Source organism: Carlito syrichta, unplaced genomic scaffold (assembly GCF_000164805.1).
Source record: "Carlito syrichta isolate Samal-C Ts95f unplaced genomic scaffold, Tarsius_syrichta-2.0.1 Scaffold302949, whole genome shotgun sequence".
In the NCBI taxonomy this organism is placed as follows: domain Eukaryota; kingdom Metazoa; phylum Chordata; class Mammalia; order Primates; family Tarsiidae; genus Carlito; species Carlito syrichta.
The window spans coordinates 652,492-675,703 of record NW_007247045.1 but is presented as its reverse complement, the minus strand read 5'-3'; the positions used below and the strand labels follow the sequence as shown (position 1 = coordinate 675,703).

The 23,212-nt window shown below is 40.3% G+C and overlaps 2 protein-coding genes across 3 annotated transcripts in view; one reads left to right on the top strand and one right to left on the bottom strand.

The window, feature by feature from the left end:
* The window catches only part of FKBP15 (FK506 binding protein 15), a 113,488-nt gene that overhangs the window by 35,680 nt on the left and 54,596 nt on the right, over nucleotides 1–23,212 (bottom strand). The window contains exons 5-12 of the mRNA XM_021711946.1: nucleotides 20,921–21,126; nucleotides 15,559–15,674; nucleotides 11,945–12,029; nucleotides 11,409–11,478; nucleotides 6,609–6,683; nucleotides 6,184–6,282; nucleotides 2,194–2,343; nucleotides 1,055–1,123 (exon numbers count right to left, since the gene is read on the bottom strand). Coding sequence (XP_021567621.1) covers nucleotides 1,055–1,123; nucleotides 2,194–2,343; nucleotides 6,184–6,282; nucleotides 6,609–6,683; nucleotides 11,409–11,478; nucleotides 11,945–12,029; nucleotides 15,559–15,674; nucleotides 20,921–21,126 — 870 coding nt within the window. The remainder of the gene's footprint in view (nucleotides 1–1,054; nucleotides 1,124–2,193; nucleotides 2,344–6,183; nucleotides 6,283–6,608; nucleotides 6,684–11,408; nucleotides 11,479–11,944; nucleotides 12,030–15,558; nucleotides 15,675–20,920; nucleotides 21,127–23,212) is intronic.
* Nucleotides 21,256–23,212, top strand: part of SLC31A1 (solute carrier family 31 member 1) — a 47,027-nt gene continuing 45,070 nt past the window's right edge. The window contains exon 1 of one of the 2 annotated variants that reach the window (XM_008057328.2): nucleotides 21,256–21,410. The gene's annotated coding sequence lies outside the window, so the exon portion shown is untranslated. The remainder of the gene's footprint in view (nucleotides 21,411–23,212) is intronic. The other variant, XM_021711948.1, reaches the window with a different exon arrangement.

The window sequence follows — 23,212 nt, the reverse complement described above, 5'->3', positions numbered from 1 at the left end:
TGAGAGGGATCTAGAAGTTGCATGTTCCTTATGGGAATCCAATGCCTGATGATCCCTCACCCCATCTGTGAAAAAACTGTCATCTACAAAACTGATCTCTGATGTTAAAAAGGTTGGGGACTGCTGATAAGCAGGAAATAGTCTCCAAAAGAATCTGGGAAAAGCAGTCATAAAATGATAAAGAAAACCTTTTTGCCACACAGATGAATGAGTACAACACAATGCATCACTATGTTCTGACATCATGATACAACACATATGTAAAATACTCTTTATTTTATAAAATGCTTGCAGCTTGAACCCAGATCCTCAGATTCACAACTTGAACCCAGATCCTCAGACTCCAATTCCAGTGTTCTTCTTTCTATGTTAGTTACAGATGCCTCCCAGTGATTGGGAAGTGCTGATTCAAAGCAACCCAAACAGATGAAAATCAACCCATTATGACACATTTCTAGAAGAAACTGCCTCATCTTCTTCCTTGCTAGGCTATATAAAGAAAGGCTATAATAATTTTCTCAGAGTCACAGGATGAAAAAGTGTCAAGGCTACAGAAAACAAATACACCCATTTATATAGTGTCACAGATAAAAATCTTTACAGATAATGTAACATATCTTCCCCACTTTTCTTTTCTTTTTTTTTTTTTTGAGTAGGAGTTTCATTCTGTCGACCAGGCTGGAGTGTAGTGGCATGCTCACGGCCACTGCAGCCTTGACCTGCTGGTCTCAGGTGATCTGCCTCAACCTTCCAAGCAGCTGGAACCACAGGCGTGCGTCACCACACCCAGCAAATTTTTTGATTTATTGTAGAGATGAGGTCTCACCAAATTGCTGAGGTTGGTCTCAAACCCCTGGACTCTGGCAATTCTCTTGCCTCCACTTCCCAAAGTGCTGGGATTATATGCGTGAGCCACCACACCCAGCCCCTACTTTTCAACCAAGCATTTCCAGACTACCAAAAAATATACACAGGTTATAAATGCCACAAACTCTAATCTGAATTAAGCCTAGACAACTGATAAAACCATACAAAAACACAGTTAAGCCTTTACCTTGATGACCTTTCCTGACCCCAATTTCAGGCGAAGCAATTTATCTTTGTTAGCAGTAGAGTCAAATACCTACAATTTGATCAAAGTAAATGAGGTCAGGTAATTTCAAAAATGATAATTATCATTATGATATTCAACTAACTACACACAAGCACAGTACTTCTGGAATAGGAAACACCAAATATACTGAGGAAGCAGCTCTCAAAGGATCAGAAGAAACTGGACCATATCATAGTTAACAGTGTTATTGCAATGAATTATCTCTAAAACAATGATTTTTCAGGTTTAGAAAAAAATACTTTTCTTTTTTTTTTTTTTCTTTGAGTTGGAGTCTCACTCCATCGCCCAGACTGGAGTGCAGTGGCACGCTCACGGCCACCCCAGCGTTGACCTGCTGGGCTCCAGCAATCCTTCCACCTCAGTCTTCCAAGTAGCTTGGAACTACAGGCATGTGCTATCACGCCAAGCTAATTTTTAGAAAAAAAAAATACTTTTCTATCACTATGTATTTAGGCATTTTTCATTTATCAAGTATTTTCAAATAAATTATCTCATTTGATGCTGACAGCCATCTTGCCAAGTAAGCAGTGTAAGAACCATGCACAAATAGAAAAAAATAATTAAGAGCATAAGTGACTTGATCAAGGTCAAATTAGGATAAAGTTGGGTCTTGAATCCACATTTTTTAAAAATTCAGACTAAATTTTTTATTCTCGTATTAAACACTTCTGAGGGCTTAATAATATTAAAACACAACAAACCCAACACTTATACTATCCAGTACAAGAAACCCCGTGAGGAGGATCTAAAAAGTTTTAAGACCTAATCTCAGAAGAGTATATTCAAGTTTAAAACTGTTATAGGAGGACAAGATACAAGATATACACATGAACAATTAGCAAAAATAATAGTACTTGGGAAATTGGTTTCCACCTTCCCTAAGGGAAAGAAACAGAATGGCACTGAGCAGATTTTACATATTTGCATTTCATAATATGCCTCCAAAGCAATGCAGGGCTCCTAAAATATCTCTATTCTCTATTTGACAAAAGCAGTAATTCACAGTAATGATGCCTTTCCTGTGAATAGCCCTCGTGCTATTTAAATTACAAAAGAACTTGCAGGATACATTTTCTTACCTGACCCAGCACATGATTCTGAAAGAGCCAGCCAGTATAGGCCACTTCCAAAGAATCTCCAACCTCTACAGCAGGGCCCTCTGCCACAATGAGGTCCTGGGAGAGCACCGCATCCAGGGTAGAGGTACTGTTGCACTTGGCAATGCAAACCTGCAAGACAAAATCAAGGCAGTATAAATGCAAGCGAAGCTAAAAAGTACTCTTCCATTACTGCCACGGCTCTTTTCCAAACAGTTGTATCCACTAACAAAACAGATTACATTTTTAGAAGTAAATCATCCCAAAGTCAGTAATCTTGCCAGGAATCAAAGTGACTAAGAGTATGGCCTTGGGGTCAGAATGTCTGGGTACAAATCCAGGTACTGCTACTTGTTAACTTTGTGACACTGGCCAAATACCTTACTCTCTTTGAACTTTAGAGTCCCCATTTGACAAATGGAGATAAAAAACTTTGCACATCTCATTTTATGAAATTAAGTGAGATAATACAAGTAGAATATTTGGTGAGGTACCTGGCAAATAATAGCAAATACTCAATAAACATTAGCTATGATTATGACAGTGATTTACTGTTTCAGTGTCTGGGAACCTATGAATGAATGGGAGGTTCTAAAAAATTTCAAAAGGCACTTCTAAAGACAATACACTAGGAAGAAGCCCCTTTAAAACCATGTTGCAACACTAAAAATGGATAAATTAGGGCAACAACTTGCCTTTCACTAGCCTGCTGAGAGACCCAAGAGATTCAAAAAAGCTATACTCACTGTAAAAGAAGCGTTCACTGTATTTTATCCCTGCCTCACGTTCACAATATTTAAATCTTACCTCAGACCCCGTAGGACTAGGCATATTCCTTTGCCTGGTAGTGACTGTGATTGTAAAGTTATACAATGTTTTAAGCAGTGTGTGTACTTAGAACTCTTGTTAAGCTCTGTTCGTCCCAATTGCCATGCTGACTTCTGCTTCTGCAACGGGATGTAAATGTTAAGCAATAAGCCCCTTCCGGACATTCCTTTGCTTAGATTGCAGTAGACTCTGAGGCGCTAGCCACTCTCCTGGTGGGCTCTATGTTGGTTCAAACCTCCAGCTCCCATGCCAAAGTTAATTTACATGCAGTGACTGTGTAAACCTAGCTTATCTGGCATTCCATTCCGCCCGTTTGGCAGTTACTTGTCCATCACAAGTAACTAAGCCTGAGCCCGAGCAAATTGAACTTGAATCAACCAATCAAAGTCTTTGTAACTGCATCATATAGTTTTTATCCAATCCTGTGTGCACAAGTTTGTAAAGCCACCCCACCCCTTCAGAATTATGTATAAAAGGTGCGTGTTAGCCTGGGTTGGGCCTCTCTCGTCCCTGAAGTCGCTGCGTCGGCTTCAAAGGTGAGCCCAGGCTCGAGCCTGAATAAAGACCCTCGTGTGTTTGCATCGGAGCTGGCTCTTTGTGGTCTCTCGGATTTAAAATCTTGGGTTTAACATGCGACACTCATTTTACCGTAGTTAAAAGGCTCTGGATCAAAGTGTAAGAAAAGGTGGATAAAGTGTAGTCCTGTGCACACCGATTTCAGACTTTGGCCTCCAGATCTTGGAGATAATAAATTATGTTGTGTTAAACCAAAAAAAGAAACAAAAAACAAAAAACCATGTCGCACTCCCAGAATTCACATCACCACCACCTACAGACTTGGCCATATTATCTTAGCACAAATCTTAGACAAAGGAGTCAGACACATCTTTCTGAATAATTATTCTACAATGTTTAACATAGCATATATTAGAAAATTCTCATTTTTGTGGGTGTGGTGGCCCATGCCTGTAATCCCAGCACTTTGGGAGGCAGAGGCAAGAGGATTGCCTGAGCCCAGGGTTCAAGACCAGCCTGGGAAACTTGGCAAGACCTCATCTCTTAGGAAAAAAAAAAGAGAGAAAGAGAGAGAAAAGAAGAAACTTCTCATTTTCTTTAAAAAAATTTCCATTATTGCAATTAAACAAATGACAACTAAAATGATGAGAAGATATTTTTTATCAAGTTAATAAGACTAAAAGAAAAAAAGGATCATTCTAAATGCCGGCAAGGTATAGTGAGAAAATAGGTATGCGTATGAAATAGTACAATCTTTCTGAACATCATATGCCAAAGTGTATTCAGACCCTAAAGATATCTAGACCATTTGACTCAATCATCCACTTATAGAAATAAAGCCTAAGAAAATATAGAGGGGAAGAAAGGGCATAGGTTTATATTTTAAAATTCTAATACGGTATGATTTAGTGCAGAGGCTGAAAAACAATCTAAATATCTAGAAGTAAGGGAATGAATACATAAATTAGGGAACATCTATTATTGGCTGAATGTTTGTGTCTCCACAGAATGCATATATTGAAATCCTAATTCCCAGTGTGATAGTATTAGGAGGTAGGGCCTTTGGGAGGTAAGTAAGTCATGAGGGTAGAGCCCTCATGAATGGGATTGAAACCCTTATTAAAGAGATTCCAAAGAGCTCTCTTGCCCTCTTCCTTGCTCTTCTCTTGCTATCTGAAAATACAACAAGACAGCTGTCTGCAATCCAGAAAAGGCCTCACCAGAACCTAACTATGTTGGCATTCTGATCTCAGACTTTCAGCCTCCAGGTCTATAACAAATACATTTTCTTTGTTTATAAGTCATCCAGTCTATGGCACTTTATACCAGCAGCCCAAACCAAGACAACATTCATATTAGGCAGCCTTCAAAAAATGTTTCCAAATAATTTTCCATGAAGTGAGAAAAGATGCATTGTACATTAAGTAAAATAAGCAAGATACAGAACTTTTAAAGGAGTATCTATTTAATAACATACATTAAAAAGGAAATATAAGCCGGGCTCGGTGGCTCAGCCTATAATCCTGTGCCTTGGGAGGCTGAGGTGAGTGGATTGCCCAAGCCCACGGGTTTGAGACCCACCTGGGCAACTTGGTGAGACCTCATCTCTACAATAAATCCAAAAAAAATTAGCCGGGTGTGGTAGCGCGCGCCTATAGTTCCAGCTACTTGGAAGGCTGAGGCGGAAGGATCGCCGGAGCCCAGCAGGTCAAGGCTGCGGTGGCCAGGAGTGGCCACTGCACTCTAGTCTGGATGACAGAGTGAGACTCCAACTCAAAAAAAAAAGGAAATATACTAAGAGTGGCTACTTTGGATAGTAGGATTATGAGCAACTTTTCCTTTTAAAAACACTTTTCTAAATTTTCTAAAATAAGTACTGTAACTTTAAAAATTCTTTGCAAAATGCTATTTTCTTTTTTTGAGACAGAGTCTCAGTATGTTCCAGGCTGTATTCAAACTCCTGGACTCAAGTGATCCACCTGCCTTAGCATCCAGAGTAGCTGGGACACCAAGCCCAGCCTGAAAACACTATTTTTTTTTATTTTATTTTATTTTGAGTTGGAGTCTCACTTTGTCGCCCAGACTGGAGTGCAGTAGCCGTTTCCGGCTACCGCAGCCTCGACCTGCTGGGCTCCAGCGATCCTTCTGCCTCAGCCTTCCAAGTAGCTGGAACTACAGGCGCGTGCTACCACGCCTGGCTGATTTTTGATTTACTGTAGAGATGAGGTCTCGCCAAGTTGCCCAGGCGGGTCTCAAACCTGCTGGCTCAGGCAATCCACTCACCTCAGCCTCCCAAAGGCACGGGATTACAGGCTGAGCCACCGAGCCTGGCTGAAAACACTATTTTTAAAATATACTTTTATTTCTTAAGGTAATTCATGTAGTAAAAAAAGTTTTACTCAAGTAAGTTTACACTTAGCCTTTTTCTCTTAAAAAGTCTCACTGTCAAACAGTTTCAATAAATATTGCTATTATTTTCCTAAATAGGTTCAAGTAACAAATGTAATGGATTTTCTAATGCCTGTCACTAATAAATATAGCAGATTATATGTTTTCCATATATTTTTCTAAAGTTAGGGTTCCAAGCAAGTATTATAACTTTTCACAGGAAGAGTAAGATGCTATCACCTGTTTATTGAACTCCACGGCGGCCTTTTCCGACTCAAACATGATGAACCAGTTTTGTCTCTGGTCATCATAAAAGGTGCTATAGTTATTGGGCCGAACCTGGGGAAAGAAGAAATGTTAAGATAATTCATCCACAAGCAGTATACCAGAAAAATCTAATGGCCTAAACTCACAGAGAAGGGTCTTTACTCAGGCAGACCCAAAGAGAGGTATCAAAGAACTGTTGTTCTTCCCTACAATACTCCACCAACCACCCCTTAGTCCAGAAGGAACCAAGATACTTTTCTGAGAGGCTCTGTGAGATTCTCACAGTGATGCCCAGGGCTAAAGCAGTGAATTTAATTTCTACTAGGTATGATCAGACCTAGTCTCCTCTGTAAACCTATCCCAAAGGAGTTATTGATTCCAGTATGAGGAAGTCTTACCATTAGCTCAAAGTTCAGATGAATCCTAGCAACAGTAACTGGCTGTTGCTGACTGAGATAAAGAAGAATCCTATACTGTACTCAAACAAAAACAGGCAGGAAAAAAGAGAACATAAGTTAAAAGGCAATACAAAACCAGCAATAAGATGTCAGGCATTATGGTTCATATAGCTATAAAACTCAAAATCCTCTCATCCCTTAAAGCTTAGATTTTGAATTAGATTGTCTCACTATTCAATTTAATCTCTTCTCATTTTGGCCTTACTCTTTAACTGTAAATGGCAATGTCTTTATTTTGTTGGTGTTTTCATTTGTATGAGGTATGACTAAGAGACAATGGTTGCTTAGAAGAAAATACAAATTATTTTTAAATTGAGGAAAAATAAATATAGTAACACGTACAAATCAATTTTTACACATGTTGCACATATATACACTTTGATGACCACGAACCAGATTTTTTTTTAAAAGTGCTTCCAACACCCCAGAAAGCTTGTTCATGCCTCCTCCTAGTCAATAATCCCCATCCTGATTTAACCAATATTTAGACAATTCACTGACTAATTTTGCTATTAAGTTTATATAAATGGGATTATCTAGTGTATACTTTTGTCTTGCTTCTCTCACTTACTATATCTGTAAAATTAAGCAATGTTTCTTCACGTCCCAGGGTTACTCTGTTCTCTTTTATTATTATGCAGTATTCTATTGTATAACTATACCATAATATATTTATCCATTCTCCTATTTGTAGACAGTCAAGTTGTTTCCAGTTAAAGGCTATTATTGGAGGAAATAGACATTTCCTTCAACTTAACTGCCTTTAATGTTTTGTACAGAGTGAATCTGCTGCAATAAATTCTCACTTTTGTTTGAAAACTATTTTGCCTTCATTTTTGAAGAATATTTTTGTTGGTATAGAATTCCAGATAGGCAGCGTTTTTTTGTTGTTGTTGTTGTTCCCCCTTTCAGCACTTTAAAGATGTAATTCTAATGTCTCTGGATTTCTATTACATGGATGTTAGACCATGTCCCACATCTATCTCTGCTCTGGTCTCTTTCTATTCTTCCTTCTCTCTATGCTTTAGTTTGGATATGTTCTATTGAACTGTCTTCTGCGTTACTAATTCTGTCTCCTGCTGTATTTTCATGCTGTTAAATACATCCAATGCATTCTTAATTTCAGAAATTATATTTTTCAAATCTAGAATGCCATTTGATTATTCTTAAGGATTCCAATTTTTTAAATTCTCCATCTCTTCATCTCTTTCATACTTCTCCTTTCTTTTCTTTTTTTTTTTTTTTTTTTTGAGTTGGAGTCTCACTTTGTCACCCACATTGGAGTGCAGTGGGCGCTCCCGGCCACCGCAGCCTCAACCTGCTGGGCTCCGGCGATCCTTCCGCTTCAGCCTTCCAAGTAGCTGGAACTACAAGTGCACACTACCACACCTGGTTAGTTTCTTATTTATTGTAAAGATGAGGTCTTGCAAAATTGCCCAGGTGGGTCTTAAACCCGCGGGCTCAGGCAATCCACTCACCTCAGCCTCCCAAAGGTGCGGGTTCCTCTATTTTCTTTAAGACATTATTCCCAGTTACTTTAAATACTTTGTACATTGACTTCAATATCTAGATTATTTGTGAGTCTGCTCCTGGTTTATTTGCTGCCTTGATTATCTGTTACACTTTTCCATTTCTTCACATGTCAAGCAATTTTTTATTATAGGCTAAACTTGACAACATGGGGAAATAAAATAAAACTCAGAAGAAAACAAAGAGGTAAATCTTCAAGACTTTGGTTTTGGTAATGGGTTCTTAGCTATAACACAAAAAGCACAAGTAACAAAAGAAAAAATTGACAAATAGATTTCATAAAAATTTAAAACTTTTATGTAAAGAAAATTATTAAGAAAGTGAAAAGACAACCAACAGAACGGGAGGATATACGTGCAAATAAGAGTTTAATACCCAAAATATATTTTAAAACTACCACAACTCCACAACAAAAAGACAAACAACCCAATTTTAAAAAAGGGAAAGGTGGCTGGGTGCGATGGCTCAAGCCTGTAACCCCAGCACTTTGGGAGGCCAAGGTAAAGGGATTGCCTGAGCCCACGAGTTCGAGAACAGCCTAGGCAAAGACCTAGGCGAGACCTCATCTCTACAATAAATCAAAAAGTTAGCTGGGCATGGTAGTGCATGCCTGTAGTTCCAGCTACTTGGAAGGTTGAGGCAGAAAGATCACCTGAGCCCAGCAGGTTGATGCTGGGGTGGCGATTAGCATGCCACTGCACTCCAGCCTGGGTGACTCAGTGAGACTCTAACTCAAAAATAAATAAATAAAAAGGGAGAGAGGGGCTAGGCACAGTGGCTCATGCCTGTAATCTCAGCACTTTGGGAGGCCGAGGCAAGAGGATTACTTGAGTACAGGAGTTCAAGACCAGCCTGAGCAACATAGTGAGAACTTGTCTCTAAAATAAAATTAAAATTAAAAAGGGCAAAGGGCTTGAATAGTCATTTCTCAAAAAATATATACAATGAGTCAATAAGCACATGAAGAGATGCTCAACATCACTAGACATTAGGGGACTACGCATTAAAACCACAATAAAGTACCACTTCACACCTATTAGAACAGCAAGAAATTTAAATAAAACAGAAAACAACAAAATGCTGGCGAGGATGTGGAGAAATTGGAATTTTCATGCTGCTTATGGGAATATAAAACAGCACAACTGCTGTGGAAAACCTTTGGCAGTTCCTCAAAAAGCTAGACGTAGAATTACTATATGACTAGCAATTCCACTCCTAGTATATACCCAAAAGAACCAAAAATAGAGGCTCAAATATATACTTGCATGTCAATGCTCATTGCACCATTATTCACAATAGTCAAAGGTAAATACAATCCAAGTGCCCATTAACTGATGAATGGATAAACAAAATATGGTATATACGTACAATGAAATAATATTCAGAGCCGGGCTCGGTGGCTCAGCCTGTAATACCGCGCCTTGGGAGCCTGAGGTGAGTGGATTGCCTGAGCCTGCGGGTTCGAGACTCACCTGGGCAACTTGGCGAGACCTCATCTCTACAATAAATCAAAAAACTAGCCAGGCGTGGTAGCACATGCCTGTGATTCCAGCTACTTGGAAGGCTGAGGCGGAAGGATCGCCGGAGCCCAGCAGGCGAGGTTGCGGTGGCCGGGAGCAGCCACTGCACTCCAGTCTGGGCGACAGAGTGAGACTCTAACTCAAAAAAAAAAAAAAAAAAAAAAAAAAAGAAATAATATTCAGTCATGAAAAAGAATGAAGTACTGATACATGCAAAGACATGGATGAACCTTAAGGACATTATGCTAAGTAAAATAAGCCAGTCACAAAAAGATAAATACTGTATGATTTTATTTGCATGAGGAAACTAGAATAGGCAAATTCATAGAAACAGAAGGTAGACTAAAGGTTACAGGGGAAAGCGGAGATGAAGGGTTATTGCTTAGTTTTTGTTTGAGATGCTGAAAAAGTGAAAATAGTGGTGATGGTTGCTCAATATTGTGAATGCCATTGAATTATGGACTTAAAAATGGTTAAATGACCGGGCTCAGAGGTTCAGCCTGTAACCCCAGCACTTTGGGAGGCCAAGGTGAATGGAGTGCCTGAGCCTGCAGGTTCAAGACCAGCCGGGCAACTTGGTGAGACCTCGTCTCTACAATAAATCAAAAATTAGTCGGGTGTGGTAGCACACGCCTGTAGTTCTGGCTACTTGGAAGGCTGAGGTGGAAGGATTGTCAGAGCCCAGCAGGTCGATGCTGGCATGGCTTTGAGCATGTCACTACACTCCAGCCTGGGCAACAGAGTGAGACTCCAACTCAAAAAAAAAAAAAAAAGGTTAAATGGCAAATTTTATTTTATATCTATATAAACACACACACACACATACATATACACATATACATAATCACGATTAAACAATACATACATACATATATATACACACACATACCACAATTAAACAAATAAAAGCAAATGATTAAAATTCATGCCCAGAAAGGGGGGAGGTCCTCGAAATATTTAAGCTAGGATCATATCACAAGGTCATATTTAAAGATTATGAATGGTTGATTTGTTTTAATGTACAATAGTAAGCAAAATGTGATCATTTACTACTGGGGTGCCAAAAAATATGGTAATAATGTGTAGATGCCATGTGCTCAAAAAAATGGCATTAATCAAATGAATATTAGTGTCACCAGGCAACAGGCAGGGTGGTCAAAAAAAATGGCAGAAACACAGGTCAAGGAACACAAGACCAATCTGAAGTGCTATCTGAAATTTGAGGATGCTATGGAAGTACGACAATGGAGGCCTCCAATATGCCTAAAAACTGCACGCATTTGTGATAAGAAGATGCATGGTACTGTGGGTGATGTGCACAAGGGAAGATCCGGGAGGCTTCTCACAGCAAGTCCTGCAGTAGTTTGCCATAATCAAAACTGTCTGGATGCTGATGGCAATCACTTTGAGCACCTCTTATAATTGCAGAAGTCAAACATGACTTGTATTCATCTTTTGTTATCAGTATATATTGAGTATTACCATTTTAATACAGTTTTTTCCTCTCTTAAAATATATATACATTTTTGGGATACCCTCTGTATATATCCAATATTACAAATGCACATTCAATACAATTAATGATTCTAATCCTCTGACAAACAAGACATTGGGCAATCCCAGATAAAAGTCAGCTCATTGGTATTATTTGGGACACTTGAATATACATGAGACATGGGAGCATTCTCACCTCTCTGGCTGTGTGGTTCCCCAGGACTGCAGCACCAAATTTGCCCTGCTTTACATATTGACCATTTGTGCTACAGAAACAAGAAAAACAACAGATATTAATCCTCCTCTAAACTATTCAGAATCAGCTTTCATTTCTGCTATGTAGAAGTAGGGAATCTAGTTATTAAGCCTCTAGATAGAGATACAGGTGAGCAGTTTATAATTTAAAGCTCTTACACAACTTCTTTACTCTTTAAATATCTATTATTCAGGCTATCTCAGTGGAGTGGCTTCCTTTGAGCACTCTGACAGTTGTTGAGGGTACAAGTACTTCCTAAAGAAAACAGACAAGGTAATGACTCTTCAAGTTTTATGTACAGAAATCTCTTTCTGCACATAATATTATAACATGGTATAAGTATCACTGATACTTTGTCTGTGGAAGGGTTGAATAACCATTTTACAATGAATAGAGATTTTTTTGGAGAAAAGATAGGAACTTAATTGCACTCCCCGCCACCAAACTTCAGAAAGTGCTCCTTCTTAGCTACTTACTATCGATATGCATGGACTGCTGTTGCAAACAGCACTGTGGACGTTCCCATGGTGGTTGGTGCCATTTTGGGTGTTGCCTGATTTCCTGAAGATGAGGAAGAAAACAAAGTTGTCATTCATCTATTGCCTGAAACTGATTTTTAACCATTAAACTAACTTCAAAATTGTTCTTTATATCTTGTAGCTAGTATTACAACACCTTCATGATCATTATCCTTATCTGAGTCACAAAAAGAAAAAGCCCCATGACTTAGTCTGAGGTGAAGAAACTGAGGCTCTAAGCACCCAGTGCCTTACAAAACTATACAAGCCTAGGGATGGAACTCCCATGACTCCAACTTCCAAACCCCCCATCCTAAACAAAAGACTTTGGGCTGGACAAGAAGCACAGTCTAGAATACAAGGTCATATTCTACCTTTCTCTTCTCCTTCCAATATTTTGACAGCACTAAAATATAAAAATAAGGTTATTCCCCCTTCCTTACTTCTAGGGTAGGAAATTTTGGAAGATACTCCACTCATACCCATCACTGATCTTCAGAGTTACACTAGCATCTCAAAATAGTACATTAAGAGTAAATCCATATTTATACTCACTACATGATTATGTTGATGGGAGAGTAATGAGATAATATTGACATGAACATGACAACAAAGAGATTATTTTCAAAAGGACTCGTTAATTTTTCCCGTATTGACACTTTTTTCTTATTACAGAGTGCAAGTGCATTGTAGAAAACTTAGAAAACATAGAAACACATAAAGAAAATAAAATGACACATTTTTTATGTACCTTTGATTATTTTCTTAGAATAAATTTCTTAAAGTGGAATTCTAGGGTGAAGGAATACACAAAAATTTAAGGTTTTGTTACATCCCGCCCAAATGTTCCTTTGATGCAAGAACTATGCTGCAGCCATCTTCTCCATAAGGACTTCTTATATAGATCTCCCAAGAGCAGAGTTCTCCTGTATTGTTCATTTATTTATTTGTAAATTCCTAAAGAAGACTGTATAGGTAACTTTTAAGTTGAAATGCCTGCACAGGTTCCCCTTAAAAGTAACCTAGCTCCTAGTTGCTGTTTTCTGATTTAAAAAATCAAGTTAGCCAAAAATAATGGCCCATGCCTTGCAGTCCCAGCTACTTATAAAGCTAAGGCAGAAGGATCACTTGAGCCCAGAAGTTTGAGGCTATCATGTGTTATTATCGCATCTATGAAGAGCCATTATACTCAATCCCAGACTCCATCTCTAAAAAATAAAATAGAAAAAAATTTTAAAATCAAATATTTCATTGGATGGGGACTAAGGTTGTTTATTTTTCTCCACAGTCATTAACTCAACCACTTTATAACTCAGATGCATACATGAAGAGATGTGCCAGGGGAAATGTAAAATTATAGCCTACTAGAAATCTGGCCCGGTTATGGCTTGGAGATCAAGAGAAGCAACCTATAGCAAAGTTGTCAAAAGTGACAAGTAATATTTAAAGCAAGAGTTGGCAAACATTTTCTGCAATGGGCCGATAGGCTGTGGTATAATATGAAATATGATGGTTCTTGTCTTTGGTTCCTGGCACAGAGTTCCTAAATTCCTTGTAATTTCTTGAGTAATAATATTGCTAGGAACATCTTCTGCTATGTATTTGGTTCTTGTACAAAGTTCCTAAAACTCTCAGAATTTCCTGAGTGATAGGAGTGTCTTTTGTTTCAAGCCCTTTTAATTATACCTGAGTTTATGCTGTTAAATAAAACTTATAGGAGGTCATTGGTTTGGACTGCATTCCTACATTAGATCCAGCAGACCAAATCAAAATGTAGTTACTCATGGTAAAGTTCCACATCACCAAGCCTAAACTAAGTTGGTTATCTCATCTCCGAGAAATCAAGAGTTTATAGCCAAATCCCTAAATAATCCAGTTTTAGCCAGCATGATAAGGAATTTCCCATTACTTTACCTATCCAAGAAACGTAATTTTGTGGGTTTTTTTTTGTTTTTTTTTTGTCAGAATCTCACTCTGTTGCCCAGGCTGGATTGAGCTGGCATGCTCATAGCTACCACAGCCTAGATCTGCTAAACTCAGGCGATCCTTCCGCCTAAGCCTTTCAAGCAACTGGGACTATAGGCACATGCCACTACACACAGCTAATTTTTTGATTTACTGTAGAGACGAGGGCTCATCAAGTTGCCCAGGTTGGTCTTGAACCCCTGGGCTCAGGCAACCCTCTAGCCTCTGCCTCTGAAAATGCTGGGATTACATGCATGAGTCACTGCATCTGGCCTAAGGAAAGTAACTTTGAAAGACCCAGTAGGTTTTTTTGTTTCAATTTTCTTCAGTCCTTTTCTGCCTATAAAGCCAAATTCCTCTGCTCAGTTCTTTGGAACATTCTATTTTACATGCTTTAACCTTTACAACAAAAATAACTTTGAAATGACCACCTTATTTTGTGTTCCTTATCCCTGCTATCTTTAGTCCTTTCCTGCCTATGAAACCAAGCTCTACTCAGTTCATCGAAACATTCTATTTTACAGAATGAGGTGTTGCCCAATTCTAGAATCACAAGTAAAACTGAGTTTGTTGTAATTTTATCTTTTGACAATGAGGCAACAGAGTGGGGACACTAGATAGCCTCAGAGTGGAGCCAATCACTAGAAAGACCAAGTGATTACAAGACAAGAAGGTTGGAACTTTCAGCCCTACTCAGTAACCTCCAGGAAAGTGGGGGTGGGGTGGGGGGGATAAGGTATCTGTTGTAACGACTTAACTCTAAATATCCCAGCAAGTAATCCTCAGTGCCAGCATTGTGCCTAGGTGTAAGAAGCACTCAACATTATTATCTTCATTCAACAAATACTTAATTTACTGTCCCTCACATCTGTTCTGCTCAGGACTATTACTATCTATTCCTTTCTCTTCTTTGGGTTTTTACACAAAGACAGTAAAGTGCAGAGAAAGAAATAAAAGTTTTGGAGTCAGTTAGATCAGGGTTCAAATTTCACTTCAGTCATTACTACATGACCTTGATCAAGTCCTTAAACTTGAGCCTATAAAATGGTGGTAATCTCACTTATCACAGAATTGTAGTGAAGATGAAATAAAATAACCTATGTAAAGCACTTGAGACCAGACACACAGCAAGAATTTTAGACATATTTGCCACCTTTTCTCTCATTTCACTCAATAAATATTCACTCAATAAGTGTCTATCATGTCCATCATGATGAAAGGTACAGGGGATACAGTAATAGGTGTTGCTATTTAGTTGGGAAAACTTCAGTCAGTCTACAGCTAACTCATCCAGATGAAAGAAGGGAAAAGCAGTTCTTCCTTCTCACCAAACTTTGAACAGTGCCTAGTGAGAGTGCCATGGGCAGAGATTTGGAGAGCAGTGTCCACATGGGGCAGAAGAGCTTGTCTGTGAGCCTCTCCATCAGTTCCCAACAAAGGGCACACTATCTAGCTACTGGAATTCAGTATCCCAGAGCTTAGAGAGGCATCATCACTGGCTGTGAGTTAGTCAGATGGATGACCTGGCTTGTCACTTTTGGCTTATCACTTCTGCTAACCCTTCCAAATAACTTGTTAAGGCACAATCCTAATGCCTCTTAACTTACCTGATCCTGCTGTACCTTGGCCTTTCTTAGGTTGCTTTGGGGCTGTGTACTGGAAGAATTCATTTCCATGGCCAGAAGCTGCCTGATCCTGTCCAAAAAGAGAGGCCAATCTGGCACTAGTAGAAGAAAATGAAAATGAATTATCATTGACATAACGCAAACCCGGAACCATTACAAAAGCCACTCACCTCCAACCTTAAACAAATACCTCCTTGACTGTACATCCTATCATTTAATACTAAAAGTAGCCCCTAAGTCTTTGAAATCAAAATTGTATATCTGATCTGAACATCATCAGCTGACCCTGCTCATCACAGGACTTTGGTCAAGGCATTTCTTCTTTCTGGACCTCAGTTTCTCCATCTGTAAAAGGAAATTATTAGTCTAGATGCTAGGGTTTCTTCAAACTATAAATTCTTGTTTTTAACAAATCAAAGTTTCTAGTAATCCCTATTGATTATTCTCCATCCTGCTTTTTACTAATTTATTACATTGAAGAAAAATTGTACTATAAGCTTACCAATCAAACATGGTTCCAGCTATAATTTCATTTGACAGACAGAACCATTCTTTCGTCATCCCTTGCAAGGAATCGTATGCCCCTACCATTCCACTGAAAGTGCTTTTGCTAAGATCACCAACAACCTCTTTGTTACTAAACCCAGTTTATCAGTTCTTATCTTATTTGACCGCATGCCATCTTTTTACATTGTCAATTAATTTGTTCTTCTTCAAATAAACTCTTCCCTTGACTTCTATAGGGATACTTGCAGGGATAGAAGGAAGGACAGGGTCAAATAAGACATCAGTAAATGCTAATGGTATCATACCCTTGCTTGTTTTCTCCATCTCTCTGGTTTCTCATTTACTCCTTGGGCTCATCTTCCTTTGCCCAATCTTTAAATGCCCACATCTCCAAGGGCTCATACTCTTTCTCCCTTGGCAATCTCCTTTATTTACCTTGGTATTAGATGCTATCCAAATGTCAATGATGCTCAGGTCTGTATTCCTAGCCCAGAACTTGCTCCTGAGAGCCAGACACACAGATATCTCACAGGCAATACAAATGCAATATATCCAAACCAGAACTCATATCCTCTAATCTCTACAGCCCCAGCAGAACCTCCTCTTCTTCTTGTGCTCCAAGACCATTCCCAGGTTCAAGCCAGGTGCAGTGGTTTATACCTGTAATCCCAGCACTTTGGGAGGCTGAGGCAGGAGAACCATCTGAGCCCAGGAGTTCAAGACCAGTCTAGACTACATAGTGAAGTTAGGTGCTGGGTGTGGTGGCTCACACCTGTAATCTCAGCAGATTTGGAAGGTCAAGGCGAGAGGATCACCTGAGTCCACGAGTTCAAGACCAGCCAGGGCAACACAGTGAGACCTCGTCTCCACAATAAATAAAAAAATTAGCTGGGTATGGTGATGCACGTCTATAGTTCCAGCTACTGGGGAGGTGGGGGGTTGCGGCAGAAGGATCACCTAAGTCCAGCAAGTTGAGGCTGCAGTAGCCTCATCTTTACAAAAAAAAATTACAAAAATTAGCCAGGCATGGTGGGATTTGCCTGTAGTCCCAGATACTCAGGGGGTTGAGGTGGGAGGATCGCTTGAGCCTAGGAGGTCAAGGCTGCAGGGAGCCAGAATCGTGCCAGCACACTATAGCCTGGGCAATAGAGTGAACTGATCTCAAAACAAATAACTCAAGTTCAGAGTTAGCAAGTTGATTCTTGCTAACATAGTTAGGGACATTATGTACATTTGAGAGCACCTTAGAAGTGGGAAAATGTAATAATTTATAAGAAATGTATCTCACTAGGTTGGTACACAGTCCATTTAAAATATTAATGGGAAGAAGAATTAATTTGAAAGATTATTAGGTTGACTTGGCTTTTGGATTGATTTTACAATCTTCAATTGGCTGGCATTTAGGACATCTATGGAAACACAGTTTACTTATGATACTTTTGTATTTCCTTTGAAAAAGGATATGCCTGCAAAATTAAGACAACAAACCCAATACCCATGGTTCACTGAAGGTGACAAGGACATTCTTTTCTTATCAATTATCTGTGCATAAGCTGTTATCTTAACTAGATGCTAAGTTTTGTACATTTTCCACTGTGTTAAATGTACTCCCCAACTCTCCTAGAATCTTATTCCTTCAGGGAATCTGCCCAAGAAAAAGATTTTCAAAGGAGAAATCTTTCTTCTTCGATATTCCGTTAGCATTTGCTGATGTCTTACTTAGGGCAGCACTGCTGTCCCTCAAATACTATATTTGCAATCTCATTTAAACTTAAGTCTTGGCCTGCAATCCCAGCACTTTGGGAGATAAAGGCGAGAGGATTGCCTGAGCTCGGGGGGCTCAAGACCAGCCCAGGCAACTTGGTGAGACCTCATCTCTACAGTAAACCACAAAAACTAGCCGGGCGTGGTGGCATACATCTGCAGTTCCAGCTACTTGGAAGGCTGAGGTGGCAGGATCCCCTAAGCCCAGCACATTAGGCTGCGATGGCCATAAGAGTGCCACTGCACTCCAGCCTGAGCGGCAAGAGTGAAACTACAACTCGAAATAAATAAATAAGTTAATAAATAAATAAAAATAAATGTAAGTCTTTTGGATGGGTGCAGTGGCACACATCTGTAATCTTAGCAAATTCGGAAGGCCAAGGGGAGAGAATGCCTCAGCCCAGGAGTTCAAGACCAGCCAGGGCAACATGGTAAGACTTCATCTCCACAATAAACAAACAAAAATTAGCCAGGGGTGGTGGTGCATGCCTATAATTCCAGTTATTGGGGGTGGGAGGCTGAGGCAGAAGGATCACCTAAGCCCAGCAAGTTGAGGCTGCAGTAGCCATGCTCATGCCACTGCACTCCTGCCTGGGAAACAGTAAGACTCTGACTCAAAAACAAACAAAACAAAAAAACTTAAGTCTTTTAAAGTAGGCATTTTGGGCCCAGTTACAGGAAACCTAAACTTTCAGTAGACTGCTTTGAGAAAACAAGGGAATAGTTTTATATCATATTACATTTATTTTGTAAAATGCTAATATGTATTTATGTATCTGTAAAACTTGTTAAAAAAATCCAGATATAATTGTTTAAAATACCATTTCTATAGAAGAGTAAATACAACAATGTATGCATTATATATACATTTCCTATTTGTAAAATGGGTATGAGTAATAGTTCAAAATACTTCATAAAGTAGAAGAAACAAATAAAATAATGTGTGTATACATACACACACACACACACACACACACACACACACACACACACACACACACACATTCCTTAGTACAGTGCCTGGCACTGAGTAAGCACACAATATGTTTTATGTTATATGCTTATGAGTACATCTCATTACCTCAAAATGTTGATTCAATTCAGACACCCTTGTAAAGTAGGAAGGGAGTATGACTGATGCACAAACTGACCTGCAACCATAAAATGATACTAGCACAATTACAAAACTATGGAACTGGGAAAGCTCTCAAACATCATCAAGGTAAAACACTCTTATTTAATAGGTTAGGATATGGAGGAACAAGAATGGGAGGTGACTTGACCAAAAGTCACACTACTAACTAGAGGCAGAATCAATATTAGAATCCAGGCTTTCCAGGACTTAAAATGCATTCAGATGATGGGTTCTGAATTTACCTTTTTTCTGCCTCTACACTGGCAATGTGTCACTATTATATTAGCCAGATTTGCCTATACCTTTATAATCTAAAACATGTATACATAATAACTGGCCTTTTAAAAATGCTTTGTGATTATTATTACTTGGATTTATTTCATTCTTCTACTAAAAGGGATGTTTCTTAGAGGTAGGAACTGTGCACTGTTCCTATTTGTATTAGCTAAAGCCAAGTACCATGCACTTAGCAGGCATTCACATGTTTCTTCATTTCAAAGTCACAATGGTGGGGAAAGGGCTAAAACAAACAAACAAAAGCAAGTCTTGTGATTACCACTTCTATGTTAACCACTAACTTTCAGAAGTCTGGAAACGAGGAAGGCAGATTATCAGTAATAGAGATACTTCCACTTCTACTAGGCTTGAATACCCTTAAAGGAATCAAGTAAGTCGTGTTTAAATCAAGAGACTTGAAACTTAAGCAAGTATATAAAGAGGAAGAGAAAAGCAGCTGCAATGTTCACTGTCATGTGTTCTACTTCCTTAGAGAAAACCAAAAAAGGAATAGCTAAATCAGATAATAATGGTGAAACTTTCTATATTCTCAGTGTTAAATCTGATTTGGTTCTCCTGGTTAATAATGAGAACACAAATAAATTAAAACTTTCTTTGCTAAGTCTGTTATTATTAAATTAGCTGTTGTCTCTGTCCAGGAGCACAGTCACATGCCTGGAATTGAAGTGTCTCAGATCATTGATAAACCTGCTCAGGAGAGAATAGTTGAGCTACCAAGAACTTATCTTGGGTCAAGAATCTGGAGAAGAGCACGAGTGTCATTACCTATCCTGTAATGTTCAGTCATCTTGGACTGAATGTTGCATGAAATTGGAAACCTTAACGTTTTGCAGTGGGCAGGCCTCTTTTTGAAGATCTCTATCCCAGGCTGGTATATATAATGCTTGGGTGCAAGGGATAATGACCAAAGTCTCTTACACTGGTTTTAAGTTTCAAAGTTTACAAAGTGCAATTTCACACTTTATTCATTCAACAGGCACTTCCTGAGCACTATGTGCCAGGTATCATGCTGAGAGCCAGACAGAGATGAACAACATAAGGAGTCCCTGTCCTCTCAGGGATTATAAAAAGTGGGCAGGTCTCTTTTTGAAGATTATAATCTAGTAGGTTCGGTATGTAAGAACAGAAGCAAACACGCCTAGCTGTGGGAATAAGGAAGACAAAGCAATTTATTTTGCCTGGGACTGTGAGAAAAGGGAAAGCACCAAAAAAAAGGTGACATCCGAGCTGAGTCTTGAAGGACGCTGGAGCTAACCCATCATGGCCTGGTTCTAAATGTCACTGCCTTATCCACGGAGAAAAGTAAGTCTCATATCACCCCCCAGCTAATTGCTATAAAAACTCTGCGGCAGGCATTCTCATCAACAAACACCCCCATTTCACTGGAGAAACTGTAACCCCGAAAGCAAAAGGCGAACCCCACACTGAGTGTCAAGGGACATGCCAGGTTCAGAACCCAGATGGCCAGACTCAGCACAGTTGCGAGCTCCACCCAGATGCCGAGGGGCGTAGAACAACAGGATGTGGCAAGGGTCTGGACCCGGAAGTTGGGAAAAGACCTGAAAAGAGATCGACCCCCCTCCAACAGTTCGCCGGTCTCTCTCAGCCACGTCCTTTAGCTCATGCTTCTCAATCACTCACCCGCCGCTGGGCGAGAGGAAATCCGTGTCCTCCTCGTCCCCCGCACCGAACATTGCGTTGGCTTTCACCCGGCAGCGGGAAAGAAGCCGGATATTCCCAAGGCTCCAGGGCCTGTCACTGCCGACGTCGTAAAGTGCCGCAGCGGCGTGATGCTTTCCGGCAGGGCAAATTCCCGCACGGTTGCTCGGCCGAAAGTAGACTTGGCTCTTGAGAAGGTGGGGCAAAGGCAAATAAGAGGTTCGCGCGGGCACGCGCGCCGCGTGACGTCAAGCCTCTCCAGCCCGCAGAGGGGGCGGGGTTCCAAAGTCCTGGGCAGGTATTGGTCAGCGGGGCAGGGGGGCGGGGCAGGGGCGGGAATCCTCGGCCTCGGTGGCGGTCGTGGACACGTCGAGCCGGACAGAAGGTGGAAGGGGCTTCTGAAGAGTCTTGAGGGGCTGACGGGTTAAGATTCTGAGAGGGAGGCGCCAGTGGCTGGACTCGACTTGAGAAGGTAAGGCCTCTCCCGCCCTCCTTCGCAACCCTGGCATAGGCACCATCCTTTTCCCTCCGGGACAAGGACCCTCCGCGCGCTCTTCTCAGCTTCGTGGAAGGAGAAAGAGCCCAGGACTGGAAGGTTGAAGACCTGAGGTTCGGCCTGGCCCCGGCAGTGACATAGCTGGAGAATGACCTTGGGGCAGGGTGCTCGGTGCCTCAGTTTCCCTATCTCTGCAGCGGACCATCCGTCCAGTGCTTCCGTTTGCCAGCTGGTCCAGAAACTTTTAGACCTCAGAGGTTATCGAATTAATCCCGGTCTCCTCCTAATCTCAGAATTTACGGAGAAGGAAACGAAGGAACTAAGCACTTGGGTGACTAGTCTGAGGTCACACTGAGTAAAGGGCAGACAGGGACCGGATTCCTGGTCCTTTGATTCAGGACTTTGTGAGCTGGTGGGTGAACACAAACCCTGTGTACCCCTCCAGGGTGATTACCGCTAGACTGTGGCATACATCTCAAGAAAAGCCCCCTTTCTAGAGTCCACCTGTATCTCACGCAGGTGAGGTGCTGGAGAGCTGAGATATTCTAGGGGTGGGTGAAGTAATGGAGGAAATTTTGGAGATAGAAAATCCCCAGCTTAACCTTGGCTTGGGTTTTGCTGAGTCTTCCTGTGACAGCCCTAAATCAACATCAGTTGTTGCCTACTCCTCTGTATCTTACATTAATATTTCTTTGGTTAACCTGGTATAATTCTTAGAACAATCTTGAGGTATGTTTGTCTTAGCCAAGGTGTGGCTAAGCAGACAGTGTCCCAGTGTGATGTCCATTTCCACACATGTCACTGGAGTTCTTTCACTCAGGGCTTCCCCTGACAATCAGGTTGGTACTACAGGTATTGCTTACCTGAATGTTTTAATCTATTAGCATGAAATTGAAATGAAGTAATTGGTAGCTCCCTCCCAGAGAACTTTGCACCTCTTGGCACGTCCCTTGTTCTTTTTTTATTTTTATTATAGTGGGCATACTACTAAATTAAATTGTAAGCCTTCTTGCCCATAGTGGCTTCTCATTAATTCTTTGTTAGATTGAATAATAGAATTCATCCTTGTTCCCTTATTCCTTAATTTACACTCTTAGGGTTTATTTTTTCTCATGTGACCCAGAGGGCCCAGCAATGGTTCCTGCCATTTACAGGTATCTTTCAGAAAGATAAAAATGCTGACTGGCTGTGAACTAGCTGGGTTGCTTAGTCTCTTTTGTTAATTGAAGGTGATTATGCTATTTGTCTCAAGCTCTAGGAGAGGAGGAAGAGAGGAATAGTATAGCTATAATTTATGTAAGTAAATTATTCCTTTGTTTAACTGAAGATAGAGCTGTTGGCTTGCTTCTTGTGTTTATTTTATAGATTAAGATATTAAAGCAGTGAAGCCTGACAGTTGCAATGTTACAACTGGAATCTAAGCCCTAGAACTAGAACCTGTTGCAGTTGCTGTGTTGAGTGTGAACTCCTTCGACCTGAGAAAACCGATAAGAAAGGAAAAAAAAAAAACAAACTAGAAAAGAGTATGAAGCCTGGGTGTGGTGGCTTACGCCTAGGATCCCAGCTCTTTGGGAGGCTGAGGTGAGAGAATTGCCTGAATTCAAGGGTTCTAGACCAGCCTGGGCAACTTGGCAAGCCTTCATCTCTACAATAAATAAAAAAATTAGCCAGGCATGTGGCATGTACCTGTAGTTCCAGCTACTTGGAAGGCTGAGGCGGAAGGATCACCTAAGCTCAGCAGGTCAAGGCTGCGCTGGCCATAAGTGGCCTACTGCACT